The sequence below is a fragment of the Nyctereutes procyonoides genome, unplaced genomic scaffold (genome assembly GCF_905146905.1).
Source record: "Nyctereutes procyonoides isolate TBG_1078 unplaced genomic scaffold, NYPRO_anot_genome, whole genome shotgun sequence".
In the NCBI taxonomy this organism is placed as follows: Eukaryota; Metazoa; Chordata; class Mammalia; order Carnivora; family Canidae; genus Nyctereutes; species Nyctereutes procyonoides.
In genome coordinates, this window is record NW_026575025.1 from 4227940 (window position 1) to 4255119 (window position 27180).

The 27180-nt window shown below is 41.2% G+C and overlaps 1 protein-coding gene across 3 annotated transcripts in view; it reads right to left on the reverse strand.

Moving 5' to 3' along the window:
- Nucleotides 1–27180, reverse strand: part of EXT2 (exostosin glycosyltransferase 2) — a 143048-nt gene that overhangs the window by 64802 nt on the left and 51066 nt on the right. For all 3 annotated transcript variants that reach the window (XM_055312348.1, XM_055312328.1, XM_055312338.1), the window contains exon 8: nucleotides 8139–8270. In XM_055312348.1, the coding sequence (XP_055168323.1) occupies nucleotides 8139–8270 (132 nt within the window). The remainder of the gene's footprint in view (nucleotides 1–8138; nucleotides 8271–27180) is intronic.

Genomic DNA, 27180 nt, shown 5'->3' on the forward strand with positions numbered 1-27180 from the left:
CCCACCGCCACCACCACATTGGCCATGTATACATGGCATGTGTGACATAGGTGTATGAGTCTCTCTCTATTAGGAAGGATACAGGGTGTTCACGCAAAAGATCTAATGGACACAATCATCTCGGCCACACCCCCAAGCTCATCCTTTTATTCCTTACACACCCTCCCCATCCGGATCTGGCTTGTGACCTCTTGTTTTTTCCATTTTCTACTCACCATCCAAGTGAGCCAAGTTCTTTGCTTGGGGCCCCATATCAAGCTCTTTGGATCTTCCTGCATCTCTCCACCCACAGCCCTAACTTAGCTTTCTTTATTCCCTAGCTACTCATGACCTGAGACTTTCTAGCCAGTTTCTACAGAACAGTTTGGTGGCAAGGTCTACACAAACAAGGGAAGGTTTGGAATTCATGGTAGTGTACTGGAGCCATTGTATAACTGTGATCCTACAAATGTGATATCTCTAAAAACAAGACTTCAAAAAGCTTACACGTATGTGCTTAAAATTCAAGCTTAAATTTCCAAATTCCATACATACTTTAGTCATATCTAGGCAGTGGGAGGAAGAAGAGGAGAATAAGCCAAGCAGGCCTCCTGGGGGCAGGGTAGGCTTTCAAATTCCAGAGAAACATTCCACAACCTGGAAGTTAAAGGGCACGGAGCTGAGTTAAACAGACTGTTAACATGGTATCTCTTCGACTCAGAGCTCTGTTTCACGCATGTGAGCTGGCGCTTCTTCAGCCTGCAGAGTGATTTATTGCTTGGTAGTGTTTACTGCTGAGTGATATTTTCAGCTGCTTGTACAACCACAACATTGGTGAGTGGGGGCTGCCGTCTGGACATCTCGGTGCAGCCAGCCCTGAGTACTTCATGGGGCCAAGACAGATGCAGTCTGAGCCTTCCTTAGATGCTCTGGATCCAGGCCCAAGAGGTCCTAAAGAGGAACTGGGCAGGAGAGGGAGAGCCTTCTCCGGTGGGTGAGTTAGGACACACACAGTGAATCAACCCCACATCAAAGTACAGTCCCTGGACTAGCAGCACTAACACCATCTGGGAACTTGCTAGAAATGTAAATTCCAGGACCTCACCCAGACCTACCCAGTCTGTGACATGGGGTGGAATGGCAGCAATCTGTGCTTTAACAAGCTTTCCAGGAGATTCTAGTGTGTACTAAGTATGCACTCATCTCCTTGAGAACTTACAGGAGCTACCGGCAAGCTCGGACGCCCTTTACCTGCAGTTCTGATTGCTACTCCTCATTGGGTGAAAAGTGCTAATCAAGTGCTCTGATGCACACTCCCCCCTACCAATCCCTTACTGAGACTTGGATGTGAGGCTCCTAGAAGTCGAGATAAGTATATAATCCTCATCTGTGGTCTTGCTCGCAGCTAAGTCACCCCTCTGGCTAGATTTCACAGGAATAAACTCTTGTTTTTCAACCTTTTTCTTATGTTGGGTACAATAGTCCATGTTAAGCCACTTCCCCATTTTCCTCATCAATTTCTGTGAAAGGCCCTAGGATCCCTGCTATCTCTCCTTTCTACTCTAGGTCCAATATGGTCAATGCAGAAAAGGGGAAAATGTGACTAATCACGTCTCTTGATTAGTGTTATTTAGGATAGCAAATTTAAAAAAATACAAAGTGTCCCTCAAACGGGACTGGGTATATAAGGTTATGACATATTGATAAAAGGGGGTACAACCTTTCAAATCACATCATAGAAACATGACCTGGGAATACATTCCACTCTCCAACATAATTTTAGGGCCATATTATGTTGTTTTTTAAAAATTGTCACTAAGAGGATACGGTTTTGGTGGCACATGTCAGAAACCAAAAACTCAGTCGAATGCATCCCCATATCACATTGAACTCACTTGCCTCCATCTCTGTCCTCCAGACATGCTCACATTTGGCAGAGAACCAGAGGTAAGGCAAGAGAGGGTAGCTGAGGAGCTCCCCCCTCCATCAGCTAGGTCCAGATGTAAGGATGTACCTGCCACAGGTAAGACCACAAATGACACTAACATTAGAAGTGATACAGGTGTGGAGTACTTGGGGAGATGATAAAGTTTTACTGACATTTGCAAAAAAGGGAGAAAAATGAAAGCATGGAGAGACCTAAAAGACGTGAAATTCGGGCAGCCTAACCATGAGGAGCTAAGAAAGCAAATCGGTAAAAGCAAACTCATTGTCCACACATAAGGAACCTTAACTTGCTGAGAAATTCCTTCCAAGGACAAGAAGCAAAACAGAGGGCCAATCTCTCCAAATCAGACAGGTCTGCTACTTTAAAGTTATGCTCAAGAATTATTTTGTCAAACTTTTTCAAGTTTTGAGAGTGCAGCACAACGTGGGTAACATAACCTGCCTCCTACCCAGTTAGAGATAAAATAGGCAAATGTCATCTGTGACACAAACACTTGGGGTTTTTTGGTTTGGGGGCTTTTTTTACATTAAACTAAGGCAGCAGTATCTGGCAAAATAGGACTCTCTGCTCTCACCCCTTCCTCTCTGCTCTGAGCAAGCTGAATGCGTGGCTGGCTAGAGCCTCTGACAGCACTGCTTTGAAAACATCAGACCAACCCTTGATTTACCGACCTAGATCCACACCTACTCCCACCTCGGGATGTCTGATATTGTAAATTTGATGGAATCTAGAGGGGAGACTCCCCTGAAGGCTGGGCTCACGGTAATCACATCTAGAGTAGGTTAAATATTTCCAAAGGGGAGGGGAAAAGTTAACTGTAAATAAATCAGTGCTACTCAGACCTCCTGTCAGTTGCCTTCATTGAAGATGCAGAAATGTACAACCCACTGCTTTAAATCAGGGCTCTCAGCACCTGAGCTCCTAGAAATGTGGTGAGCACTAAATTAGCCTGAAAAGAACAATTTAAGAAGCTAAAATAAAAACAGAAGCTGTATTTTCCAGTTGCATATCCAGATTTAAGCTTTTTATACTTACGTTCTTTTTCAAATTGACAGTCCAGCACTTTGACCATTTTGTCCTATATTAAAACACATCGATTTCAAAACTACAGAATTTAAGGTAGTGTTTTTCCCCTGGCTCATAGTCTTATGAAACACAGAGAACGGAAATACCAACCACCTATTCTTATTAGACTTTTCTTAGAGCTTTAGATAAAGTACAGAATAAAGTCCCACCCTTTCCACACCTTCTGGCTGGGTCATGACCATCCCATCTAAACGAATTCCCCTGCAGAGGAACAGGAGTAGTATTCTTCGTCCCAAACTTATGCCACATACTTGGAATAGTGGAAATGCCTCAGCCTAGAGGAGGAAGCTCAATGGCTCCTACAAAATTCTATAAACAATTCAAGATAATCAAAAGATCTAGGTTCTCACTTGTTTAGACAACTTGCCAACTATATGACCTTAGACAAGTCATAACTGTGAGTTTCATCATGACTATTAAGATGGGAAAAGAATCTATCACTTTCCCCACCTTCCCAACAGGGTTTACATCAAATGAAACAGTGGATATCATATTAGCAGGTGGGTGAGTCCTGGATGGCTCATGTCCTGGGATCCCAATGTTCCTCCTTTCCCCTGTCCTTCCCTCCCTCCATCCCACCCTCCTTCTGTCATTTATACATCAAGAGCCTTCTGTCTGAATTAGAATGTCCTGGGTAAAAAAAAAAAAAAAAAAAAAAAAAAAGAATGTCCTGGGTATTACAAGAAATACCAAGATAGCTCAGAAATTCCTTTAAGGGTTTAAACTCTATAGGAAACTGTTTCTATGCATGTTAAGCGATAGGAAAGAAACACCTATAACACGCTCTAAGAGTTACAAATTGGAAAAGATTACTTCCTGTTTAAGGCAACCAGAAAACCTCAAGGAGAAAGGGGTATATGAGCAGGTCACTGAAACCTGGATAAAATGTAGACAATCAGAGGTGACAGTGGAGAAGAGCATCTCGGCAAAAGGACCAATAGTCACAAAGGAACAGAAAAGGGAGAGCATGGAGCATACATAGGAAGGACAACATTGTATTGCCAGAATCTAGAACTCCCTGAAAGAGAAGAGAAGGGAATGAAACCAGAAAGGCTGGAGCCAGACTGAGTTTGGACGCCAGTATCACCCTCACTCATGACCCCCATGTACCTACTCCCTACCTAGATAAAATGCCCCATATGTCTCACTCCCCTAACTGCCCTCATTTGCCAGTTAGCACAATCACTTCTGCCTGCCCTCCCTCAAATCTGCCCCATACTTCTCACCTGGGCTCCTGAAACTGGGCCTTGCTCCTACCCTTGTCCTGCTGCAAGGGATCCATTTTCCATGCTGATGTTTGACTCTCCATACTGAAGGCATGGAGAGCCCGAAATCCCAAAATGCAATCTCCGTCCCAATTTAAATTACTCACAGCTAAAACGCCAACACCTTTGTGACATTGGAGGTGTTTGGGGTTTGGGGCCCTCTCCAGGCTTTCTCTTCTACCCCTCCCTCATGAGCCTCCTTCAGTCCTGCCCCACTGACCTTCCTGAAGTTCCTTAAACTTGCATGCTCCCCAGACCCTCTGCACCTCTGAATTTGCTGTTCCTTCTGCATAGAACCACCATTCTCCCCTTTCTCTGAAGTTCTAGCCAATGCACTTAGATAAAAGAAAATACAAGGTTCAAGTACCAGAAAAAGGAGGGAAATTTAGTATTGGTACATATGATTGTATAGGTAGAAAACACAAGAGAGTCAACATTTTAAAAAGTGAAACTGTAGAATTCAGTAAGAGTAGTTAACAAGGAGCACTTGGGTGGCTCAATTGGTTAAGTATCTGCCTTGGGCTCAGGTCATGATCCTGGGGTCCTGGCATCAAGTCCCACATCAGGTTCCCTGCTCAGCGGGGGGGCCTATTTCTCCCTCTCCCTCTGCCCTTGCCTCCTGCTTGTGCTCTCTTGCACTCTCTCTGTCAAATAAATAAATAAAACCTTTTTTAAAAAGTAGTTAACAAAATTTATATTGAAATTTTGTATTTGTATTATAATAAATAATATGTATTATTAATATATAATAATTAATAATAATATAATAAATTTGTATTAACAAAAATTTTTTTTAAACTTTTTTTTTTTTTATGATAGTCACACACAGAGAGAGAGAGAGGCAGAGACACAGGCAGAGGGAGAAGCAGGCTCCATGCACCGGGAGCCCGACGTGGGATTCGATCCCGGGTCTCCGGGATCGCGCCCCGGGCCAAAGGCAGGCGCCAAACCGCTGCGCCACCCAGGGATCCCTGTATTAACAAAATTTATATTGAAAGCCAATAATGTATCTTTATACAATGATAACTGGTTAGAAACTATAATATCAGAAAGCATTCCTTTATAGAGTATAAGAAAGGTAAAATATCTTTTAAAAACTTAATCTGGAATTGTGAAAGACTGATATAAAAACTACTTCAAAATTCTACTAGGAAGAGATGCCTGGGGCAACCCTGGTGGCTTAGCAGTTTAGCGCCGCCTTCAGCCCGGCGTGTGATCCTGGAGACCTGGGATCAAGTCCCATGTTAGGCTCCCTGCATGGAGCCTGCTTCTCTCTCTGTGTGTGTCTCTGCCTCTCTCTCTCTCTCTCTCTCTCTCTCTCTCGTCTCTGTGTGTGTGTGTCTCTCATGAATAAATAAAATAAAATCTTAAAAAAAAAGAAAAGGAAAAGAGAAGAAGAAGAAGAAGGAGGAGGAGGAGGAGGAGGAGGAGGAGAAGGAGGAGGAGGAGGAGAAGGAGGAGAAGGAGGAGGAGGAGGAGGAGGAGGAGGAGGAGAAGGAGGAGAAGGAGGAGGAGAAGGAGGAGGAGGAGGAGGAGGAGGAGGAGGAGGAGGAAGAAGAAGAAAGAAGAAAGAAGAAAGAAGAAAGAAGAAAGAAGAAGAAGAAGAAGAAGAAGAAGAAGAAGAAGAAGAAGAAGAAAGGGATGCCTGGGTGGCTTAGAGGTTGAGTGTTTGCCTTTGGCTCAGGGCATGATCCCAGGTCCTGGGATCGAGTCCACATCAGGCTCCCCATGGGGAGCCTACTTCTCCCTCTGCCTGTGTCTCTGCCTCTCTCCCTGTCTCTCTCATGAATAAATAAAGTCTTTAAAAAAAATTCTACTGAAAGACAAATCTTGCTTCCAGATAGCAAGACCCATTGCAATTTAAATTCTCAAAGGCATGGATCTTCTCTGCTTTGTTCCCTAATACAGTTCAAGTACCAAGAACACTGTTTAGAAAGTAGAAGTTAGTGAGAACTCAATATATACCTACTGAATGAATAAATGCCTAAAACAATCTAAAAATTCACTGTGGCTAATAAAATACGAAAAGGATTTGTACATGTACTCCAGGAGAAACTGACAGAAATATCAACCTTCCACCTGAAAAACCCACTTATAAGACCATTTTTTACCTAACAGCACAAATTCAAGTACTCAGGGTTACTGAAGGCATGGAGAGCCAAATAACCAAAATATTTTTCGTGGAACTATAAGCAGGCATAGTCTTTTGAAAGGGTAATTTACTAATGTCTATCAACATTCAAAATATTATTTCTCAGCTGAAATTAATACCATTCAAAATGTGTATATTTTTCAGCTAGAATTCTATAAATATATTCCCATATTTTAGCAAACATATATGAAAATACATCTTGTATTACTATTTGGAAATGGAAAAAAATAAAAGCAATCTAAATTTCTATCAATAATAGATCTGTTATGTAAGACAGACTTAAAACAATGGAATACTTAAAGCCATCCTTAGAGCTAAAGGACACCTATGGAGAATGAAGTGGAAATTAAGTCCATGATCTATTCCTATTACAGTAAAAAAGGCAAAATACTGAACACCATGTGTAACGTGATCTCATCTAAAAATTACATACGTATGTTCATACATGGATAGAAGCACTCTGGAAGGTCACCTCCAGTGATGGATCCAAGGGAAAAGAAAGACAGAAGGAAACTCCCTCAAGCACAACAGAAAGGTGTCTGTTTTTGTTGTGCTGGATTTTACCACAAGTATGTATTTCCTTCCTCTCAGGACAACCCATTTCAGGCAGTGTCCCGGCCCCTCCCAGCAATGGTGCCACCTCCCCACTGGCACCGTGGCACTCTGGACACCACCCTATTACAGGACTTCACATACTCCATTGCCTACTCACTGATTTTCCAAGTTAGCAGAGAGCTCCTCTGATACAAGGGACTTGACTTCTTTTTCTGCATGCCCAGCCCCTGGTGGGGTGCCTGACACACAATTACCACTTAGTAGTGGCAGGAGGGAGGGAAGGAGGATCCTATATGAAGATTAACCAGGCGGTTGTATACACACTATTTAGAGAAGGTGAAATCAGGAGACCAGGAGGGCTGGCCAGAAAGATAGCACTGATTAAAATGAAGAATGGACTGAAGTCTAGTTCTCTTACATGAAAGCCTTGAGGCCTGTGGACAAGGCAGGCGGGTATGATCCAGTGCAGCTAGGAAACAGTAATTTCCAGTCCCAGAGCTCCAGGCATTTTCCATGAGAAAGAAGGTGTGACCACTGCCACAATCCCTACAATGCCACACTAGTGGCCTTATGACCCGTCAAGCAAGGAAGAAGTCCTGAGAGCAGCTTCCGACCACCCCAACTATGCTGGATACACCCAGGGGCCTCAGCCGGTCTGGAGCAAGTCTTGACTATAGCCATCCATGATGCCTCCAGGTCCCTTTTGCTGATTATCTTCCTCACACAGTGAGGGCAATATTAGTTGAAATCATCTATGTAAAGCACTTAACACAGTCCTCGGCAAAGAGTAAGCACTCAAAATATAAGCTATTCTTATTAAGCTGCTTACAGGATCTTTTCAAGAGTTCTAAGCACCACAACTGCAGAAATCATCAGGAAGTGTTTGATTTCCAACAAGAGCCAGGCCTCCCCATTTATCTCTGCAATAAATAAGCATACTGTCTTCCTAAGCACATTTAAAACAAACTGGAAGCTGCTGCTTCTGTATTTCTTACTTTTGTTATCATTTCAAAATTAAGCTGTCGGCTAGCACACCCTCATGTCAGAAAGCTAGTATTTAAATAAATAAACTTTACACACTCAGTACGTCTTTCTTTGTCCCATCTTGACATCTGGACCATAGCTGACATGGTTAGCACCGGAATTCACTCACCACATTGGGAGGGTCATTCCATTCTTCATAGGAGAGGGCAGCATATGGATAGATGCGGTCATTGATAATCTGTAGAGTGGCCAGGGCAATGGCTTTAATTGACTGAAAGTACGCTTCCCAGAACCACCGTGCCTGTAAAGAAAACAACGCTATGTTCAGAGAGCAAGCGAGACACAGTGGAGGAACTAGATATGCTCTATCACAGCCAGCTCTGGGTCTGAGTAATTCCTTTATTCCCACAGGAAGGGAGCCTACAGCGAATGCTCCCTGCTGTTTAAGCCAGCTGCATCAGGAGTGTGCATTTATCAAATGGGAGTCAAAACAGTGTGAGCAAGTGAAATGCACATTGGGTTCAATCTGGATATAAGAGAAACCATATCTTGATGAAAATATCAACATGTTATACCAGAATAAGTTATAGTCCTTTTTTTTCTTACATAAAGTGCACAAACCTTAAGTGTACAACTCAACAAATTTTTAGGTATGTACATACTCGTGACTATTACCAAAATAAAGATATAAAACATTCCAGGACCCCAGAAGACTTCCTTCTATCTCCCAGGCACTATCTCAATCATCCAAGAGTAGTTATTATTCTGATTTCTATCGTGTCTGCTACTGAATTTTCACACAAATAGAACCCAAATGGTATTTACTCTTTTGTGTCTTCTTTTGTTAACGTTTAAGTCAGGTTTTGGTATCAAGGTTATGCTCATAAAATGAATGGAAAAGTATTCCTTCTATTTCTATTCCCTGAGACATTTTATGCAACTATTCTATGCAATTATTTCTCTCTTGAAAGGTTTAGAATTTACCCGAAAGCTATCTGGGCTACTTGTTTTTGGATGTGTGAAAGTTTTGAATCATGGATTAATCTTCTTTCATTGACACAGGTTTATACATATTTTAATGAGTGTGTCAGTTTCAAAAAGTATTGAGGAATGTGTTCATCTAAATTGTTAATTTTTTAGAAGATTTTATTTATTTATTCATGAAAGACACACGGAGAGAGAGGCAGAGACACAGGCAGAGGGAGAAGCAGGCTCCATGCAGGGAGCCCGATGTGGGACTCAATCCCAGGACTCCAGGATCACGCCCTGGGCGGAAGGCAGGGGCCAAACCGTTGAGCCACCAGGGACCCAGGGATCCCTAAATTGTTAAATTTATTAGACTAAACATGTGCTAACATCTATTCAATGCCTGTAGAATCTGTAGTAATATATCTCATTTAATTCACCTTGCATTTGGTTTCTTGAGACTGAAGTTTAGGTTACTGATTTTAATCTTTCTTCATTTCTAATATATGCACTTAAAGCTATAAGTTGACCCCTATGCACGATTTTAAAAGAATCTTACACAATTATATACATTTTCATTATAATTTAGGTAAAAAAATAATTTTTTATAAATATATTATTTAATTTCCAAACACTTGGGGATTTTTTTTTATTTATCTCTGTTACTGACTTCTACTTTGATTGCACTATGGTCAGAGATCATGTGTTATTTAAAAACTTTGCCCTTAAAAAAAAATAAAAAATAAATAAAAAATAAATAAAAAATAAAAACTTTGCCCTTTATTCCCTACCACATTTAAGCTTTTCTCTGTCTTTGGCTTAGAGCAATTCACCTATGATGTACCTAGGTGTGGCTCTTCGTATTTATCCCACTGAGAATTGTAGAGCGTCTTCACTCTGTGGTTTGATGTCTTTCACTGTTTTTAGAAAACTCTTAGACAATAGTTCTTCAAATATTAGTTCTGTCACACTCTCTTCTCCTGGGACTCTACATTTTCACCATGCCCCATCTGTCTCTTATTCTCTTTTCTATGCTGCCATCTGGGTATTTTCTACTAATTTTTCTCCTGGTCCAATAATCCTCTGTCCTGTATGTGTGTCTATGTGTGTATGACTAAACTGCATTTAAACCCATCTATTGACTTCTCAATTTAGTTCATATATTTTTCAGTTACAGAATTTCTACTGGACTTTTTTAAAAAGTAGATTTCTTATCTTTGTTGAAATTCTATTATTTTATTGAGCATGGTTCCTGATTGATAACTAATATCTGAGTCATCTGTGAGTCTCTTTCTATTATCTGTATTTACTCTTCATTTTGGTCATCTGGTTTCCATTTCTACCTCTTAATTTTTTTATTGGGTACCAGACATTCAGTATTTAAAAACTGCAGAGGTTCTGGATGTACCAGATATCTTCCTAAGAGTATATAACATTCTTGTAGAAGACACAGAGAATGCACTTTAATCCTCAGTGGCTGGTTTTAAGTTTTGCTAGGGCCAAATTTTTTTGGCCTTTCCTAACTCTTGCAGTGTAGCCCTTTGGAGCCTTCAGATAAAGCCTGGGGTATTTATCAGGACCCCTCTATCCTGGCAGGCCTCAAACACCAAACTCCATCTCACTAGCACTATATATGGTTGCTAGAATGTTTGCACAGCTTGTTATGCTCCCAGCTGCTTCTTCCTGCGGGGAGTCTTGGGAGTCTTGCTCTGATCACGTGCACCTCAGGAGCTGGCAAACACTTCAAGGAAAGACTGCACGCCAATTTCTGCTTCCTTCCCTGTGGTTCTCGTCTTACTAAGATACTGTCCTTCAAATCCTGGATGCTTTGGGACAGCCCTTATTCCAATCTCTCAGCCCGATGGGACTGCTGCTTTCTGCTCAGACTCCAGAGGAAACACAGCTCAGTGAGCCTCCCGTCTCTCAGGAGCCATGGTCCCTTAAGCACTGACTGCACGGATTGCTCTTGAATGCTTCTATACTGCTGCTTTATCTATTTTCATAAACTTTTATACTTCTTCTTTCCCTGGCTGGAGGGTTACTATAATACCAGCTACACTGTCACAGCCCGATACAGTCTTTTGAAAGAAGCTGGTTTCTTGTCCAAGCAGAGTTCAGATTCAGTTCCCAAGAAAGCAAGATGCCGGTCTAGGTGACCTGTCTGTCCAGCATCGTTCAGACCTGTGATTCCACTCAAAATCAGAGGCTACGAGAATTTCTGCAAGGGACTGAACATGTGGAAACGTAATGTGAGAAATTCAAAATACAACCAAAACAGGTGGAGGAAAAAGATGCTTTCTAGTCTACACCAGCCAACTTTGGTTCTGTTTCCCAAGCAAGTCCTCCATTCATAAGAGAAAGCCTGCAACACCTGCTGAGGTGTGTGATGACTAATCTCCCCACGAAGTATAAGAAGAGGCAAAGCCTCACAATGAGAATTTCTCCTACTCAAGGAAAACCTGACACAGATTTGTCAACCAAGGGCATCTGGCTTATGCTGTCCTGTAGTGTGCCATCTGGGAATGGCCCAGTGGCTGGATGGCTGCCTGCCACTGCTTCTTAGATATACCCTACTACTCACTCCAATCTCATTCCTGCTTAGTCATGTTGCTGCTGTCCTGCCCATCATCTAGCCGAAATACTGACATTTTATGAGACCTGAAAGAATCTATCTTCCCTGTGAAGCCTTTACTGATCACCCCAAATACCAACAATCTCTCTTTACCAGGAAATCCCACAGCACTTAGAGCCTTTATAGGTTGTTTCTGCTATCTACTGTTCTAGAATGGTTTTCCTGTTACTTCAGATGAGCACTATTCTCTCTTCAGCTAGACCCTGAGTTTCATGGATGTGGAAACTGGGGGTCTTGGTTTTTGTTTTATTAGCTTCCTTGTAGGTGTTAGGATGACCTGTTGCAAATGCATGTTTGTAGGCATGATCTCATTTGCTCTTTAAAATCAGTGTGTTGCTTACCTGGTGCAGTTTCATTTTCTATATAAGGAAACCAAGATACAAAACAGGTTAAGTGGCAGGGTTACAATTCAAACCCAGGATCTTTCCCAGCCCATTCTAGAGTGCAGGAGTACCAGCCACACTGAGGTTTAGGAAACAGTCCTTCCTTAAGAAACTGAAAGGCGTAAAAATTCACTAGGAAGCAAGAACCCACACATAAACACATACATCTTCAATATTTACCCACTTTTCCACCCAAATGGGTCCATCATGTATTCTTTGATTTTAAATCACATCCAAATTAAGCTACATTCAAACTTAAGCACTCCAAAGCTTTATGTTCACATTCAATCACCATGGAGACAGCAGCCTTTGGGATTTAAAGGAAACAATGATTGGTAACAAATCCACCTAGCATACCAGCCAAAGGCACAACTGTAGGACAAAGCTTCTAATTTAAGTTGTCTCAAATCATCTCGCCCTGTCCACCAAATTGTAATTCACTTATAAAGGAAGCAAGCCTGGCCAATAATCACAGCTCAAGTATCTCTGCCTGAGGATAAGTGAACTTCTCAAGCTTAATTATTTCTGCAGGACCTCGGTAACACCTTGTAGTATTTAGAAGGCATTATAATTTACGGCCCCTCCAGGACTCAATATCAGCCACTCATTGGCAGAGAGGAAGGAGTTTCAGCTACGAAGACAATGCAGGAAAGCACCACTGTTCCCATCCAATAAGCAAATACTTAGGTTTTGATTTCCTTTTATCCCCTAAAACATGGGCCACATTTATCACTTCCTGAAATGCTAAACGAAGATCTCTTCAGCAGCTACGCAAATTCCTTAGTCACTCAACCTTGTGGAAATTGCACAGCTGAAGACTTAAGTCACAGATGCATTGGTCATACCAACATAATCTTGAACAAAGCCTCTAACCTTTCTTCGTTAAACATATGCCACCGTAATTTTATAAAACATGCAGATTTCACCAAAAAAAAAAAAAATGCAGATTTCAAAGCATAAGAACCACAAAGTTCCTAATGCTTTCCAATCATGAGAATTCTAAAGTTCCTAAAGATCAGGAATTGGCCCAATTTAAAGCTTTCATAAGCAAAAAGGTATTTCAAATTAAAATCGCTACCTCAGTTTATACATCAGTTAACTGTGATTAATTTCTTTGGTTTTCAGTAACATAAAGCTAACAGGATGAGCAGTAATAAGTGTTTAAAGGAAGCCAAGGCAGTGTTGTAAAAAAGCTATGAGCATGTGGAACAATTCAAATTACTTAACCTCTCTGTGTTTGGTGAATCTGCAAGATGGAGAACATACCACCTATCTCACGAAGCTGTAAAGATTCAATGATGTCTATAAAGCTCCTCATTCAGTACTAGTGCAGAATAGACGATGAGAAGATGTTAGCTCTGTCCTCAATACTTACATCCACCCTGTCTCCTTAGGGTCTTAGTCACTTACATTAGAACACAATCAACACTACTTTGAGGGTGAGAATGGATGGAGGGGAAGAAGAGAGAATGGGACTCCAATGTTGCACTCCATTCATCTTAATTCTTGAAGACAGTAAAGAAATCCAACCGGTCAGAGACGAGAGTTAGAAATAATAAAAACACATCAAATGGGAGTGACAGAAGTTTGTACTGAAAAGTTCAAGAACCAATAACATGTCCCTTCTAGGTAATCTCCTAGCTTCCAAGGAAGAGGACAGTACTTCTCCAGGAACCAGGAGAGTGGGAACACATCTGGTTTTGCTCACCACGACTCCCAGCTTTGGCACAGTGCCTGTCAGAGAGGAGGCAGTCAGACACTTGTTGAAAGAGGGAATCCACTAACCACTACTCCCTCACAGGCATGAGGCACCACAGGCATCTCACGGAAATTTCCAAATCTTCTAAGTACCAACCCATCATTTAACAACAATGATCACATCTTGTATACAAAATGTTAAAACATAGTGTAATGGGGACATAGATTTGAGGGAAAAGAAGGCAAACCTATTTGGAGGTGGGACAGCAAGGCAGAAATAGGACAATAGTGTCCCTCACACTACATTTAGTACAGACTAGGTACAAACTCTGAGGGGAAATAAACAGTTTCTAAAACGATGCCATGTAAGTTTGCTACCTAGGAGTGGTCAAGATATCTAACAGTCCAAAGTTCATATTTAAGAACCCCCACTACCCCAGAGTCATCCAAGAGCATCTTCATCCCAAAAGTACAATGAGGGCTCTCCAGTGCCCTCACAGTAACCAACTTTGCCCTGCCCTTCTCACCAGAACCTCCTGAATGTGACCCCCATCAATGGTCTCCTTTCAGCCTGTTAAAGGAGTTTCCTAGTGAAAACCACACACACAGACACACACACACACACACACACACACACCAAACAATAAACCAGCCAGTAATGCTTCTGTCCTGAATTCCAAGTGGTAGTAACACTGTCCAAACACCTGACAATAACAAGTACTTGTGGATCAGTACTTGCTTGAATGCTGCTGTGTCCCTGCCCCAAACCCACTGGTTGGTCACAACAGAAAGCATCTGCTTCTGCTTAGGAGGTAAGCCACAAGAGAACACGGACCCCACCATAACAATGACAAAAACCCACCAGATAACCCATTAACATCATAACTATCTTAGGCCCATCAGAGAGCTGTGGTCATGAGGCAATCAGGGGAGCCCGAATGTCAAAGGGTGACAAGCTCCTCTAGGAGCAATGGGGCAAATTACTCCAGCTTTGGAAGATCAGATAAGGTAGAGGTGCTGCAGTAAAAGCAGCCAAAGAAACCAGCCAAAATATTAACAAATTCTTACCACTGAGTGTGGGTTAGCAGGACCATTTGGAAGCTCTAGACACAAGGGGAGTCTGCAATTCCCTTGCAAGCTCCTTTCTGCTGGATGTTCTTGAGAAAGACTGGAGCAGGGAAGGAAATCAAAAAGAAGCCCCCTCAGTGGCACAGGTACACACTCTGCCCATTTTGTGGACATTTTTTCATCCAAAGCAAAGTCTTGAATTGCCGGGGGAGAAGCAGGAAAACCTCCCAGGCTCAAGAGGCAAACACAGAGGTCCCAGCTGCGGGAGAAGGGTAGAAAGGCAGCCTGCCACTGGGGATGGGTAGGAAGCCTTCCAGCAACCTTCAGACCACCACTGAGGGAGGGATCAAAGCAAAAGCCTCTGCCCCTACAGGAGGGGCAGGAAATTCTCTCGAAGCTGAGACCCCTGGCAGTAAAGAACAGAGCTGCCACAGGGAAAAGAAGCAGAACCTGAAAAGCCCCACCTCCAATACCCTGGCAAACAGATCTGCCCACGACTGACACTGGACCAGGGGAAGGGAAAAGCCCACCACTCTCACCATGAACCTGGCACCCCATGCAAGCAATGGTTGTCCATGGCTCAGGGCAAAAGGCCTCCTGTGTGGCACAGGTGACGCAGGGCCTGCTGAAAGAGGAGGGTGAGGGTGAACTCTTGAGAGAAATCCCAGCACCCTGGCCCCACATGGAGCACAAGGCAGTGGCTGGCCAGCGGCACCACCTGATATCTGAGGTGTGCTGAAGGTAAGCCAGGCAACAGAAAACACAAACCCGGCCTGTCATCCATTAGGCCAGTTAGCTCCGTGCCCATTTCTGCACGTGGCATTTACTTTAGGGCAGTTTTTCTACACACACTACCATTCAATCAAAATTTACCAGAAAGAAAAAAGTAAGAGAAAACAATCCACTGTCATAATATAAAGCTGTCAACAGAACCAGACCAAAGATAGCCAAGCTATTGGAACTCTTAGGGACTTTAAATAACTATAATTAATAAGTTTAAGAATCTGGTGAAGAAGGTAGACATCCTGCATAAATGACAAGAATATTCGATAGAGAGATGGCAACTACAAAAAATAACTAAATGATATGCCAGAAATAAAAATGCCAGTATCATAAATGAAGAATTCCTTCGACTAGCTTCTCAGCACACTAGAAATAGCAGGGGAAAGAAATGGTGAACTTGAAATGGAAAGTTATCCAAACTGAAGTGCACAGAAGAAAAGGAGCAAAAGAAAACAGAGATCCAACAGCTGTAGGATGGGATCGAATATTCTGATGTGATGTGTCTGTAACTGGAGTCCCAAAAGAAAGGGTGGAAACAAGGCAACAGATATATTTAAAGAAATAATGGCTAAATTTTCCAAAATTAATGAAAAACAACAAAACACAGACTTGAGAAGCTCAGAGAACCAAGACATTAAATAAAGCATTCACCTTCTCCCTCAACAAGTTAAAGGAGCAGCCATACTCTTAAAGATGCAGAATTACTTCTGTATTTTTTTTTTTTCAGGAGACCTGAGCTATGGGAAGCTTCCCCTTGACACACTAGCATCGAAGGAACCATTTATTTCAGGTTCAGGGCTGGGAGATATTTCCAGGCCTCAGGGATTAATTTCTCAAAGCTGTGTCTGAAGACAAATCTGAAAACTTCCGAAGTGATTCCAAGTCTTTCTAAACACACGTACCAAGGCTCATTATCTCCTTCTCATTGGTTTGCTGTGACAAAATGTGACACATGAACATCCCTGCCTTTCCCAAACCTTCTGTGCAGCACGCTCAGGGCTAGACTGGCTCCTTCCCTCAATACCTTACTGGAAAGGTGAGAGTGCCGGAGCAGGGGGCCTGATGCCCTTCCTGGACAACCTCAACACATCCTGGAGGCAGCAGGCACAGGCTCAGGTCATCTCTACCTGACAGCTGAAAAAACTCAGCAGTGATGTCACATTATAATCCAAGCATCCTAACTGCTAGTTGAGAACTACTGTGAGCTTGCTGGCTTTGTTTTTTCTTTTACTCCATTTTTATAAACGTAAGAGTTACATGAAAAAAAATACCAACCAAAGTGCTCAGAGGCGCTTCTCATGGACTAAAGGCTTTTCTAGAGTAAAGGAAGTTCACAAACATGTGGTCCACCTTCACAGAACAATTCAACAAACAATAATAGAATTTACTTTCTTCCAAATAAGAAGAGATTTGTGAAGCAAAAAAGGTTAATATACCTAGAATTTATCAACACTACATTTTTTCTTTTGCTTAATAAAATATTTTGTTAATTTCATTGCATTTAGAATACCTTAGAACAGAGAACACAAAAGGGTTTTTTTTCACTCCTTTGTTCGTGAGCCACTTTATTTGCCCTCTCCAGCTGCATCCTCTGCCTGAGAGTCTGATAGATGCCTCTGGGGCACTTTTCCACCAACCAGTACGGCTTCCCAATCCAATCATCTCAGTTACCTGAAGCAGCACTGCAGGAGCCCACATGTGCCACACTCACTGGAATTTGACAAAAGACAAAACCACAGATCTCTGTTCACGTAACAGCAGAGGCCATTTTGCAATTTTTTGGTACGCGTTCATCTTTTTTTGTTTCATTACCATGCAAAGTGATAAATGCTTTTGTTTTAACTTTATTCTGAAATAATGTGAGGCTTCGAGAAACAATAGAGGCACAGAGGGTTCCCGAATATCCCTCAGCCAGCTTCCCATGACATTACCATCATATAAACCGGGTATAATGGCCAAACCTAGGATGTTCACATGTAGTTAATTCCCTTCACTAACAGATTTTTCTTTTCGGATTTCCCCAGTTCTCCCCTAAGATCCTTTTCCTGTTCCAGGATCCGGTCCAGGAGACTGCACTGCCTTTAGTTGTCACATCTCCCTAGTCTCCTCCAATTTAAGATAATTTCTCAGTCTTTCCTGCTCTTTCATGACCTGGACACTTTTGGATAGTACTGGTCAGGCATTTCACAGAATGTCTCTCAATTTCGGTTGGTCTGATATTTTTTAATCATGAGACTGAGGTCATGGATTTTGGAGGATAGTCCAGAGGTGATGTCCTGTTCTCTTCCCATCATATAGGGAGACATATGCTACCAACATGACTCATTACAGAGAAGTGAACTCTGATCACCCGGTTAGAGTGGGTCTGTTGGCATCTCCACTGTAAAGCTGCCATCCCATTCCATATTCTATTAGATTAGAAGCAAGTCACTATGTTTGGTTTATTTTCCCAGGGAGGATAATTAAGCTCCACCTCCTAGAGAAAGATGTATCAAAGAACTTTCACTATTCTTTGAAAAGATTAAAAACTGTAAAATTGTATTCACTGGGTATTACCCTCCCCCTCCCCCTCCCCCTCCCCCTCCCCCTCCCCCTCCTCCTTCTTCTTTTACCTAGTTTATGGACATATGGTGTGGCATTCTATTACAATCCTTAAAACCATGGGGATTTGTGGCTCATGGAAATACTAAAACATTTTCTTTCCTCATTAATAATTTCACTAAGTAAAAAACTGACATTTGCCTTAAGTGTTAAGTGGATGCCCAATCATATATCTCATCTCTTTAAAAGAGGAAAACTCATAGCTACGTTTTATTTAAAAACTCAAAGATGAGGGCAGCCCCGGTGCTTAGCAGTTTAGCACTGCCTTCTGCCCAGGGCGTGATCCTGGAGACCTGTGTCCGGCTCCCTGCATGGAGCCTGCCTCTCCCTCTGCCTGTTTCTCTCTCTCTGTCTCTAATAATCTTTTTTAAAAACTTAAAAATAAAAAAAAAATAAAAACTCAAAGATGAAATCTACTGACCCTGCAAATATTTCTAAATTTCAATTGCTTCTAGTCTCATATTTAGCTTCACTCTGATGTACACACAGAATTACGGTTCAAAATTAAAGCACCCAATTTGATCATTTGGAAAAAAATGAAACAAAGAAAACTAATAGAATTAATAAGAAAAAAGAAAAAAGAAAGGAATTTGAAAAGAAATCCAAGAGCTTTCCATAGATTGGCTGTTAAGAAAAGTCTAGAGAATCAGTTAAAAACCTATCAGAGCTAGTAAGGAAATTCACTAAAGTAACCAGGTACAAAATAATTTTTTTTAAATAAACAAAACAAAACCCCAAACTGTTAAATCTCAGCAGTACTCAGCAAGATTTTACACATACAGAGCATGGCGGCAGGGCCCATTCCCTTACCCCAACTTCTCATAGTACAGATAATACTTAGTCCTCGTGAGAGACAATAGTTGCCTCCCCAACATCCATTATCTTCCTCATTTTTACTAACAAAATCAACTTAAATACAAATAGTCCAGCCTTTTTTGCAGCAATGCAAAAAAAAAAAAAAAAAGTGCACTTTCCTAAATAAAAAGATAAAGTCTTACTACATGAAGCCTTCTGGCCTTTTCCCTTGGCCCTCTCTCTGCTTACCTGGAATGCAAACACGACTGGTTGGGATTGAAGCAGATGTATTTTAACTGAAAAGAAAAAGTTAGCATGCTAAAGGTGATGGAGCAGAAATCCAGAAAGAAACCTGCTTCCCTGATGGTATCACTGAATCATGACACCTCTCCTGGATGACCTAATTCTGGGTTTCTTTCAATGTGAGACGTTTAAACCCTGATTTCCTTAAGCAATTGTTAGCGGAGTTTTCTTTTACATTCATCTAAATATTCTCCTGTTACTGTCCTCTTACATCAAAACCATAAATATGGACTTCATTACCTTAAATACAAAATCGATAATTATTTGCAGATGATAGGATTTTATATCTAGAAAAATCAAGAGAATCAGCTAGAAATCTGTAAAGTAATTACAAAATCCAGGAAGGTAAATAATTATGAAATAAGCATAATAAAATCAATAGTTTGATTCTACTTTTAGCTAGGTTACAGAAGATCACAAAAGACCACCACCTACACCGCAACAAGAAAACATTTGACAAAGTAAAAATCTGAATTTTCTTAGAGCCCAATCATTTGTATTCTAAAACCTTGTTAAATTTACCTACTAGTACAGTGCTTGTAGATTATTCTGGTCTTTCTGAGTATATAATCATGTCATTTCCAAACGAAGACCATGTTAACTTTTTCTTTTCCAACTTTTATGCCTTTTATTTATTTTCCTTTTGCACTGCCTAGGACCTTCAGTAAAATACTGAATATGAATGCTAAAAGTAAGCATGCTTGACATGATCACAATCTTTTTTTTTATTTTTTTAATTTTTATTTATTTATGATAGTCACAGAGAGAGAGAGAGAGAGGCAGAGACACAGGCAGAGGGAGAAGCAGGCTCCATGCACCGGGAGCCCGATGTGGGATTCGATCCCAGGTCTCCAGGATCGCGCCCTGGGCCAAAGGCAGGCGCCAAACCACTGCGCCACCCAGGGATCCCACATGATCACAATCTTAGGGGAAAGCATTCAATATTTAATCAGTAAGTAATATGTTAGATGTAGGTTTCTCATAAATCTCCTTTATCAAATTGCAGAAGTTCCTTTCTATTCCTCATTTAGCAGGTTTTTCTCAAGCATGGCTGTTGAATTTTATCAAATGATTTTTTCCTACATTTGAAAGATGATCAAGTGGGTTTTCTACTTCATTCTGTTAATGTGGTAATTTACATTAACTTTTCAGCATCAAAAAAAAAAAAAAAAACCTTTTCAGCATCAAACCAACTTTACGTTCCTGATCTCACTTAGTCATGAGACAGTATCCCTTTTTTATATGCTGCCAGATTCAATTTTACTATTTTGTCTAGGATTTGTGCATTCTGTGAAAGTGGGATAGCTGCCTAGCACCAAAAATTGTAAGATGCACCATTATTTTATAGAACGCTAAGAAAGAAAAAGCATAACACCAAATTGTAATACAATCCTGACATCGGAGATTTTAAAATCTGAAAAAAAATACAGGACGGAGAATCAATTAAATATGGCATAAACGGGATCCCTGGGTGGCGCAGCGGTTTAGCACCTGCCTTTGGCCCAGGGCGCGATCCTGGAGACCCGGGATCGAATCCCACATCGGGCTCCCGGTGCATGGAGCCTGCTTCTCCTCTGCCTGTGTCTCTGCCTCTCTCTCTCTCTCTCTCTCTCTCTCTCTCTCTCTCTCTGGGTGTGACTATCATAAATAAATAAAAAAATTTAAAAAAAATTATGACTCTTAAAAAAAAATGGCATAAACTTTTTCACTTCACCCTCCCAAAAATCCTACAGTTAACATATCTCCAGTTTACAGACAAGAAGACCAGGCTCAGAAAGATTAACGGTAACTTGTCTGTGGTCACAAAGCTTTTAACTGACAGATCCAGAACTCAAAACCACTTCATCTAACTCTGAAGTCCATGTTCTTTTCATCATGGTACTGACGAAACCACAGGCTGCCTTAAAGGATAAATCCAGAACTGCAGCTATGCTTTGAATCAGGTTGGGTTTAACCTGTTAAGGTTTATCTCCAATATAAGTTTCTCTGAATGTCATTAACTAAACAGAACATGATTCCCAATCACCAAGGCAGTATCATTAATAATACCACATGTTCAAATTAAGCGAGAGAGGCCTTGTATATTTAAGAATGATTATGTATATGAAAGCAATAGGTCTCCCAGGGAAACCAGGGATTGCGCTGTATAATTAATGATGTATCAGCTGGAGGACAGCCCACAACGTAAGGCTTTTTTTTTTTTTTTTGACTTAAGGGTTTTGTCTGTAGTATCAACTTTATAAAGGTAGTAGGTAGAACAGATTCCAATTTACTCTATTCTGCCATTAAATAGGAAATAAATGATGCTAAGTCATTTAACTTTCCAGATCTCAATTTTCATACCTTACAATTGACAGGATTACATGATGCTTAAGGGCTCTTCCACACCTGAAATTCAGAGAGATGGAAATTCTAAAAAAGAACTGAAAAGAAATGCAGGACAATCCTTCAAAAGTCCTGTACCAAAATGAAGAATGCCTATGACCATCAGTATGGGATGGACAGGGCTGAGGAAAAGATCTCTGAGCTTGAAGATATAACAAAAAAAACTAGAACAGAATATGCAAGGATTATGGGATATGGGACAACCATAAAAGGTGTAACATACACACAATATACATACCAGGAAAAAAAAAAAAAAGAAAGGAAGAGAAGCAGTATTTAAAGCAACAATGACCAATTTCTCCCAAATTAATGTCAGACACCAAGCCACAGATTCAGAAAACACCAGCTGGGATAAAGACCAAAAATAGTGCTACATCATACTAAAACTTCAGAAAAATCAAATATTAAAAAAACCTGGAAGAAGAGAAAAAAAAACCCTTTGCCTCTATAGGAACACAAGGAACAATTACATCCAACTTCTCCTCAGAAATATTTAAAGTGAAAAAAACCCCACCACGCTAGAATTCTATACTCTGGAAAATTATCCTTCAAAAAGCATTTTTGAAAAATAAAGAATTCCTCAGACAAACAAAAACTGAGGGAACCTGTTGCCCATAGTCCTGCCTTGCAAGAAATGTTAGAAGAGTTTCTTCAGCTAGAAGAACAATGATACAGGTCAGAAACTTAGATCTATATAAAGAAAGGAAGAGAATCAAAGAAGACATAAGTGAAGATAATATATAGACTTTTATGTTTCTTATTCCTAATTCACCTAACAATTTGTTCAAAATAATAACAGCAACAAATGTAGTCCAATATGTATACTTATATATAAACAAAATGACAACAGTGATACAAGGAACAAGAGGAGGGAATTAAAATTATATTGTTAACATAAGGTACAGAGAGTCCCCTAGACTTAAGGTGGTTTGACTTATGATTTTTTTTGACTTCACAATGGTGTGAAAGCAATATGCATTCAGTAGAAACTGTACTTTGAATTCTGAATTTGGATCTTTTCACAGGTTAGCAATATGTGATATGATACTCTCTTCTGATGCTGGGCAGTAGTGAGCCCCAGCTTCCAGTCAGCCACAAGATCATGCAGTAAACAATCGATACATTTACAACCATTCTGTTTTTCACTTTCACTACAGGATTCAATAAATTACATGAAATACTCAGCACCTTAATATAAATATAAAATAGGCTTTGTGTTATAAGATTTTGCCCCCTGGAGACTAATGCCCTGAGCACGTTTAAGATCATCCAGGCTAAACTGTGATGTTCAGTAGCTTAAGAATATTAAATGTATTTTTGACTTATACTTTCTTTCAACTTACAGTGGGTTTACAGGACATATCCCCCATTGTAAATCAAGGAAGATCTATACTTCCACTATCTCTGAAGCAGAAAAGTGTTAAAGAGAACTTGGATTTGACATAAATGTATAGGGCAATCTCAAGGGCAACCATTAAAAATGTTTTTAAAAAGTTAAGTGCAACTGATATGCTCAGAAAATGCAATCATGTACTCAGTTAAAACCACAAAAGACATAAAAAGTGTGCAAGTCTGGGGTGCCTGGATGGCTCAATTGGCTAAGCAGCCAACTCTTAATTTTGGCTCAGGTCATGATCTAAGGGTCCTGAGATGGAGCCCCATATTGTGCTCCATGCTCAGCAGGAGTCTGCTTGAAGCTTCTCTCTCCTCTCCCTCTGCCTCTGCCCCTTGCTCATGTGCTCGCTCTCTCTCTCTCTCTCTCTCTCTCTCTCATAAATAAATCTTAAAAAAAGTGTGGAAGTCAGAAACAGGAACAAAAGCGACATATAGAAAACAATAATAAATATGGTCAATATGCATCCAACTATTTCAACAATCACTTTAAATGTTAATGGTCTAAATATAACCATTAAAAGACAGATTGTCAGAGTGGTTGAAAACCAAAACCTACTGTTTATGTCTATGAGAAACCCACTTTAAATATAATGACACATAAAAGGGGCGCCTGGGGGCAGCCCTGGTGGCAGCGGTTTAGCGCCGCCTGCAGTCCAGGGAGTGATCCTGGAGACCCTGGATCGAGTCCCACGTCAGGCTCTCTGCATGGTGCCTGCTTCTCCCTCTGCCTGTGTCTCTGCCTCTCTCCCTCTCTCCCTCTCTGAGTCTCTATGAATAAATAAAATCTTAAAAGGGGGGGGGGGGCGCCTGGATGGCTCAGTCAGTTAGCATCTGACTCTCAATTTTGGCTCAGGTCATGATCTCAGAGTCATGGGATCGAGGCCTATGTTGGGCTCCATGCCGGTGTGAAGCCTGCTTAAGATTCTCTCCTTCTGGGGATCCCTGGGTGGCTCAGCAGTTCAGCGCCTGCCTTTGGCCCAGGGCATGATTCTGGAGTCCCGGGATCAAGTCCCATGTCAGGCTCCCGGCATAGAGCCTGCTTCTCCCTCTGCCTGTGTCTCTGTCTCTGTCTATGTCTATCATGAATAAATAAATAAAATATTTAAAAAAAAAAGATTCTCTCCTTCTCCTTTTGCCCCTCCCCCGCCGTTTGTGTGCACTCTCTCTCTAAAAAAATACGTGAAAAATAAAAAACAAATAAAAAAGAATAAAGAGGACCTTCGGCTCAGGTCTTCATCCCAATGTCCTAGGATCGAGCCCCATGTCAGGCTCCCTGCTCAGCAGGAGTCTGTTTCTCCCTCTCAATCTGGGAACACACTCACTCTGTCTCTCTTAAACAAATAAAATCTTTAAAAACAAAACAAAACAACAACAAAAAAAAAAAAAACAAAGACACATAAAAGTAGAAGGATGAAGAAAAATATACCATGCTAACACTAATCCAAAGACAGTGGGAATAGCTGTATTAATTTCAGAAAGAGTAGAATTCAGAGCAAGGAATTACATAAAGAGGGCATTACATAATAATAAAGGGGTCAATACTCCAAGGAGACAATAAACTTTCCTTAATTTGTATGCACATAGTAAAAGATCATCAAAATATGTGAGGCAAAAATTGACAGAACTTCACGGAGAAACAGATGAATCCACTATTATCGTTGGAGACCTTCTATCAGAAACGGACAGATCCAGAAGACAGAAAATCAGTAAGGACACAGTAGAACTTCACCGTACCATATAAGACTACTTTCTCCAACATCAGCAGACTACATATTTTTCTCAAGCTCACATGGAACATTCACCTGGACAGCCACCTTCTTGGCCATAAAACATACCTCAATAAATTTAAAAGAATAATAATACCAACTCTTTTGCCACAATGGAATTAAATTCGAAATAGTAACATGGTGGATACATGCCATTATACATTTGTCAAAACCCACAGAATGTAAAGCATCAAGAGCGAACCCTACTGTAAACTACTGGGCTTTGAAAACTTGCTTAGAACCTTTCCCCTCGGGAACCCTGGGTGGCGCAGCGGTTTGGCGCCTGCCTTTGGCCCGGGGCGCGATCCTGGGGACCCGGGGTCGAGTCCCATATTGGGCTCCCGGCGCATGGAGCCTGCTTCTCCCTCTGCCTGTGTCTCTGCCTCTCTCTCTCTCTCTCTCTGAGTGACTATCATAAATGAATAAAAAAAAAAAAAAAAAGAACCTTTCCCCTCGGCAGGCTGCAGAGGACTTACTCCTTGAAATCTAACTTTCTCCACTCCTAGCATCTCTGTGAAGCATCTCTAAATGTAACGCGGTCCTCCTGGCCCTGAGATGAGGAGGCCTTTGTCCAATCCTCCTGCTATGTCTCCCAGCACACTACCAAGAGTTTCTGGAGGACAAAAGGGGTGGCCCACAGCCCTGCATGAATACTCTTTAATACACAACTTCCCCTTCATGTAGCTTACTTCTACAAGTTCTCGATCTCATTCTTACATCCAGAACTATACGAGCCACTCACTGGAAGGTCAGGTAAGCAAGCAAGGACTCACACAAGGACTCATATCCTAGCTCTGCAACAGAGCTGGCTAGGAAACCCCCACAGGTGCGCACACAAGCATACCTCACCCACTGGAAGCACAGATTTCCTTCTGTTCATCTTCAGCCCAGGAGTCAGGTTTACAGGCAATGACTAAAGACTGAGGACACAGTTCCCACTCGTAGTTACCAGAGAAAACAGCCACACCATATATTCTTCAATAATCACAAAAATGCAAGGGAGAAGTCTGAAAGCTGAAGTACAGGGCAATATTTTCTGATGGCAAAACAGGATGCCCGCCTAAGTTCAGAGTTTTTCATTATATAAGGTGTCTTTTTCAAGGGCCAACATCTATTTACAAGTTCTTTATAAGCTCACCTGGCATCATATTACATGGTTGAGTCCTATAAAGAGTTTAAAAACTTGAGTTATCAACAGAGAAAGGATACAGAGAAAAAAACTAGAAGATAGGATGAAGAGAAGAAAATGAAAAATGGAGATTCCCAATCCCTCTCTTTCTCTAAGTCATGCAAGAGGTTAGAAAGGGAGAAGTAAATGCACAATTAGGTGGAAAACAGAAACTGAAGACAAGGAGAAGCAACCTATAAGCTACAAGGATGTCCCAAAAGACATACTTCTCAGTGTAAAAGTCAAGTGCCCCAAGAGAAAGGGTGAGAAAAGTGAACTGAATGCTCACCATTAGTTCTGTGTCCAACATTCCTAACCTCAAATGAGGCTCATCACCATATCACCATCTAACACATATCCCACACACAGCAATGTAAGCACCATGCAGGCAGGGATTTTCACCTGTTTTGTCCCCAGCACTCCAATCTAGATCTCAGACAAAGCAGGGGCTCAGTATTTGTCAATTAAACCAGGCACTTGCTATGAACCAGGCATTGTTTTAAGTGCTTCTCCTAGATTAACTTACTTAATCTTCACAACCAAAGGACATCATCCCGATTTTACAGATGAGAACAAGGAGCCACTGAGACATTCATGGGGGTTTACTGGTCCTGCTTTTCTCTTAAATTTCCTGATTTCACTCACGTAGAACTAGAACACGCACTGAGCTGCTGATGAAAGGAATCAATCCACAACCTCAAGATTTCCTACCCCTAAAAAAAAAATAAGATTTCCTACCCCTCCATGATGCTCAACTTTTCCAGAAACCTCCCTTTCCCAGCTGCATGCCTACATGCTTTTCACCAATTTAAGAGAGGCATTTAAACTCTGACCCAATACAGTGGCAGGAACAGTTAAAGTTTATCCTAAGTGATGTTGGAGGACCTCTCTGAGAATAACTGTATAACCACGAAGTTTCCTCAACAACACTTAGGGAATAACCGTCTAGACAACATAATTCCCACCTTCACCCTGAATCTTCCATTCATTGTAACACAGTCAAGAGTTAGTCCTTACCAGAGATTATAAAAACAAACAGATGATAAAATGGACACATCTCAAGACAAGTGACTTATTCAAAGTCACATACTAAGCACCACTGGAGAGGACAGAATAAAGGTAGATGCACACAACTACCACCTGCCTATTGCTGGTACCAGATGTGACTTTCTCCAAGTCTGATGCTCAGTTCACAATTTCCCTGAGAGTTACTTTCTTTGGAGGTGGACAGAAGTTGTGTGGAGGGGGTGGGTGGTAGGGGAGGTGTC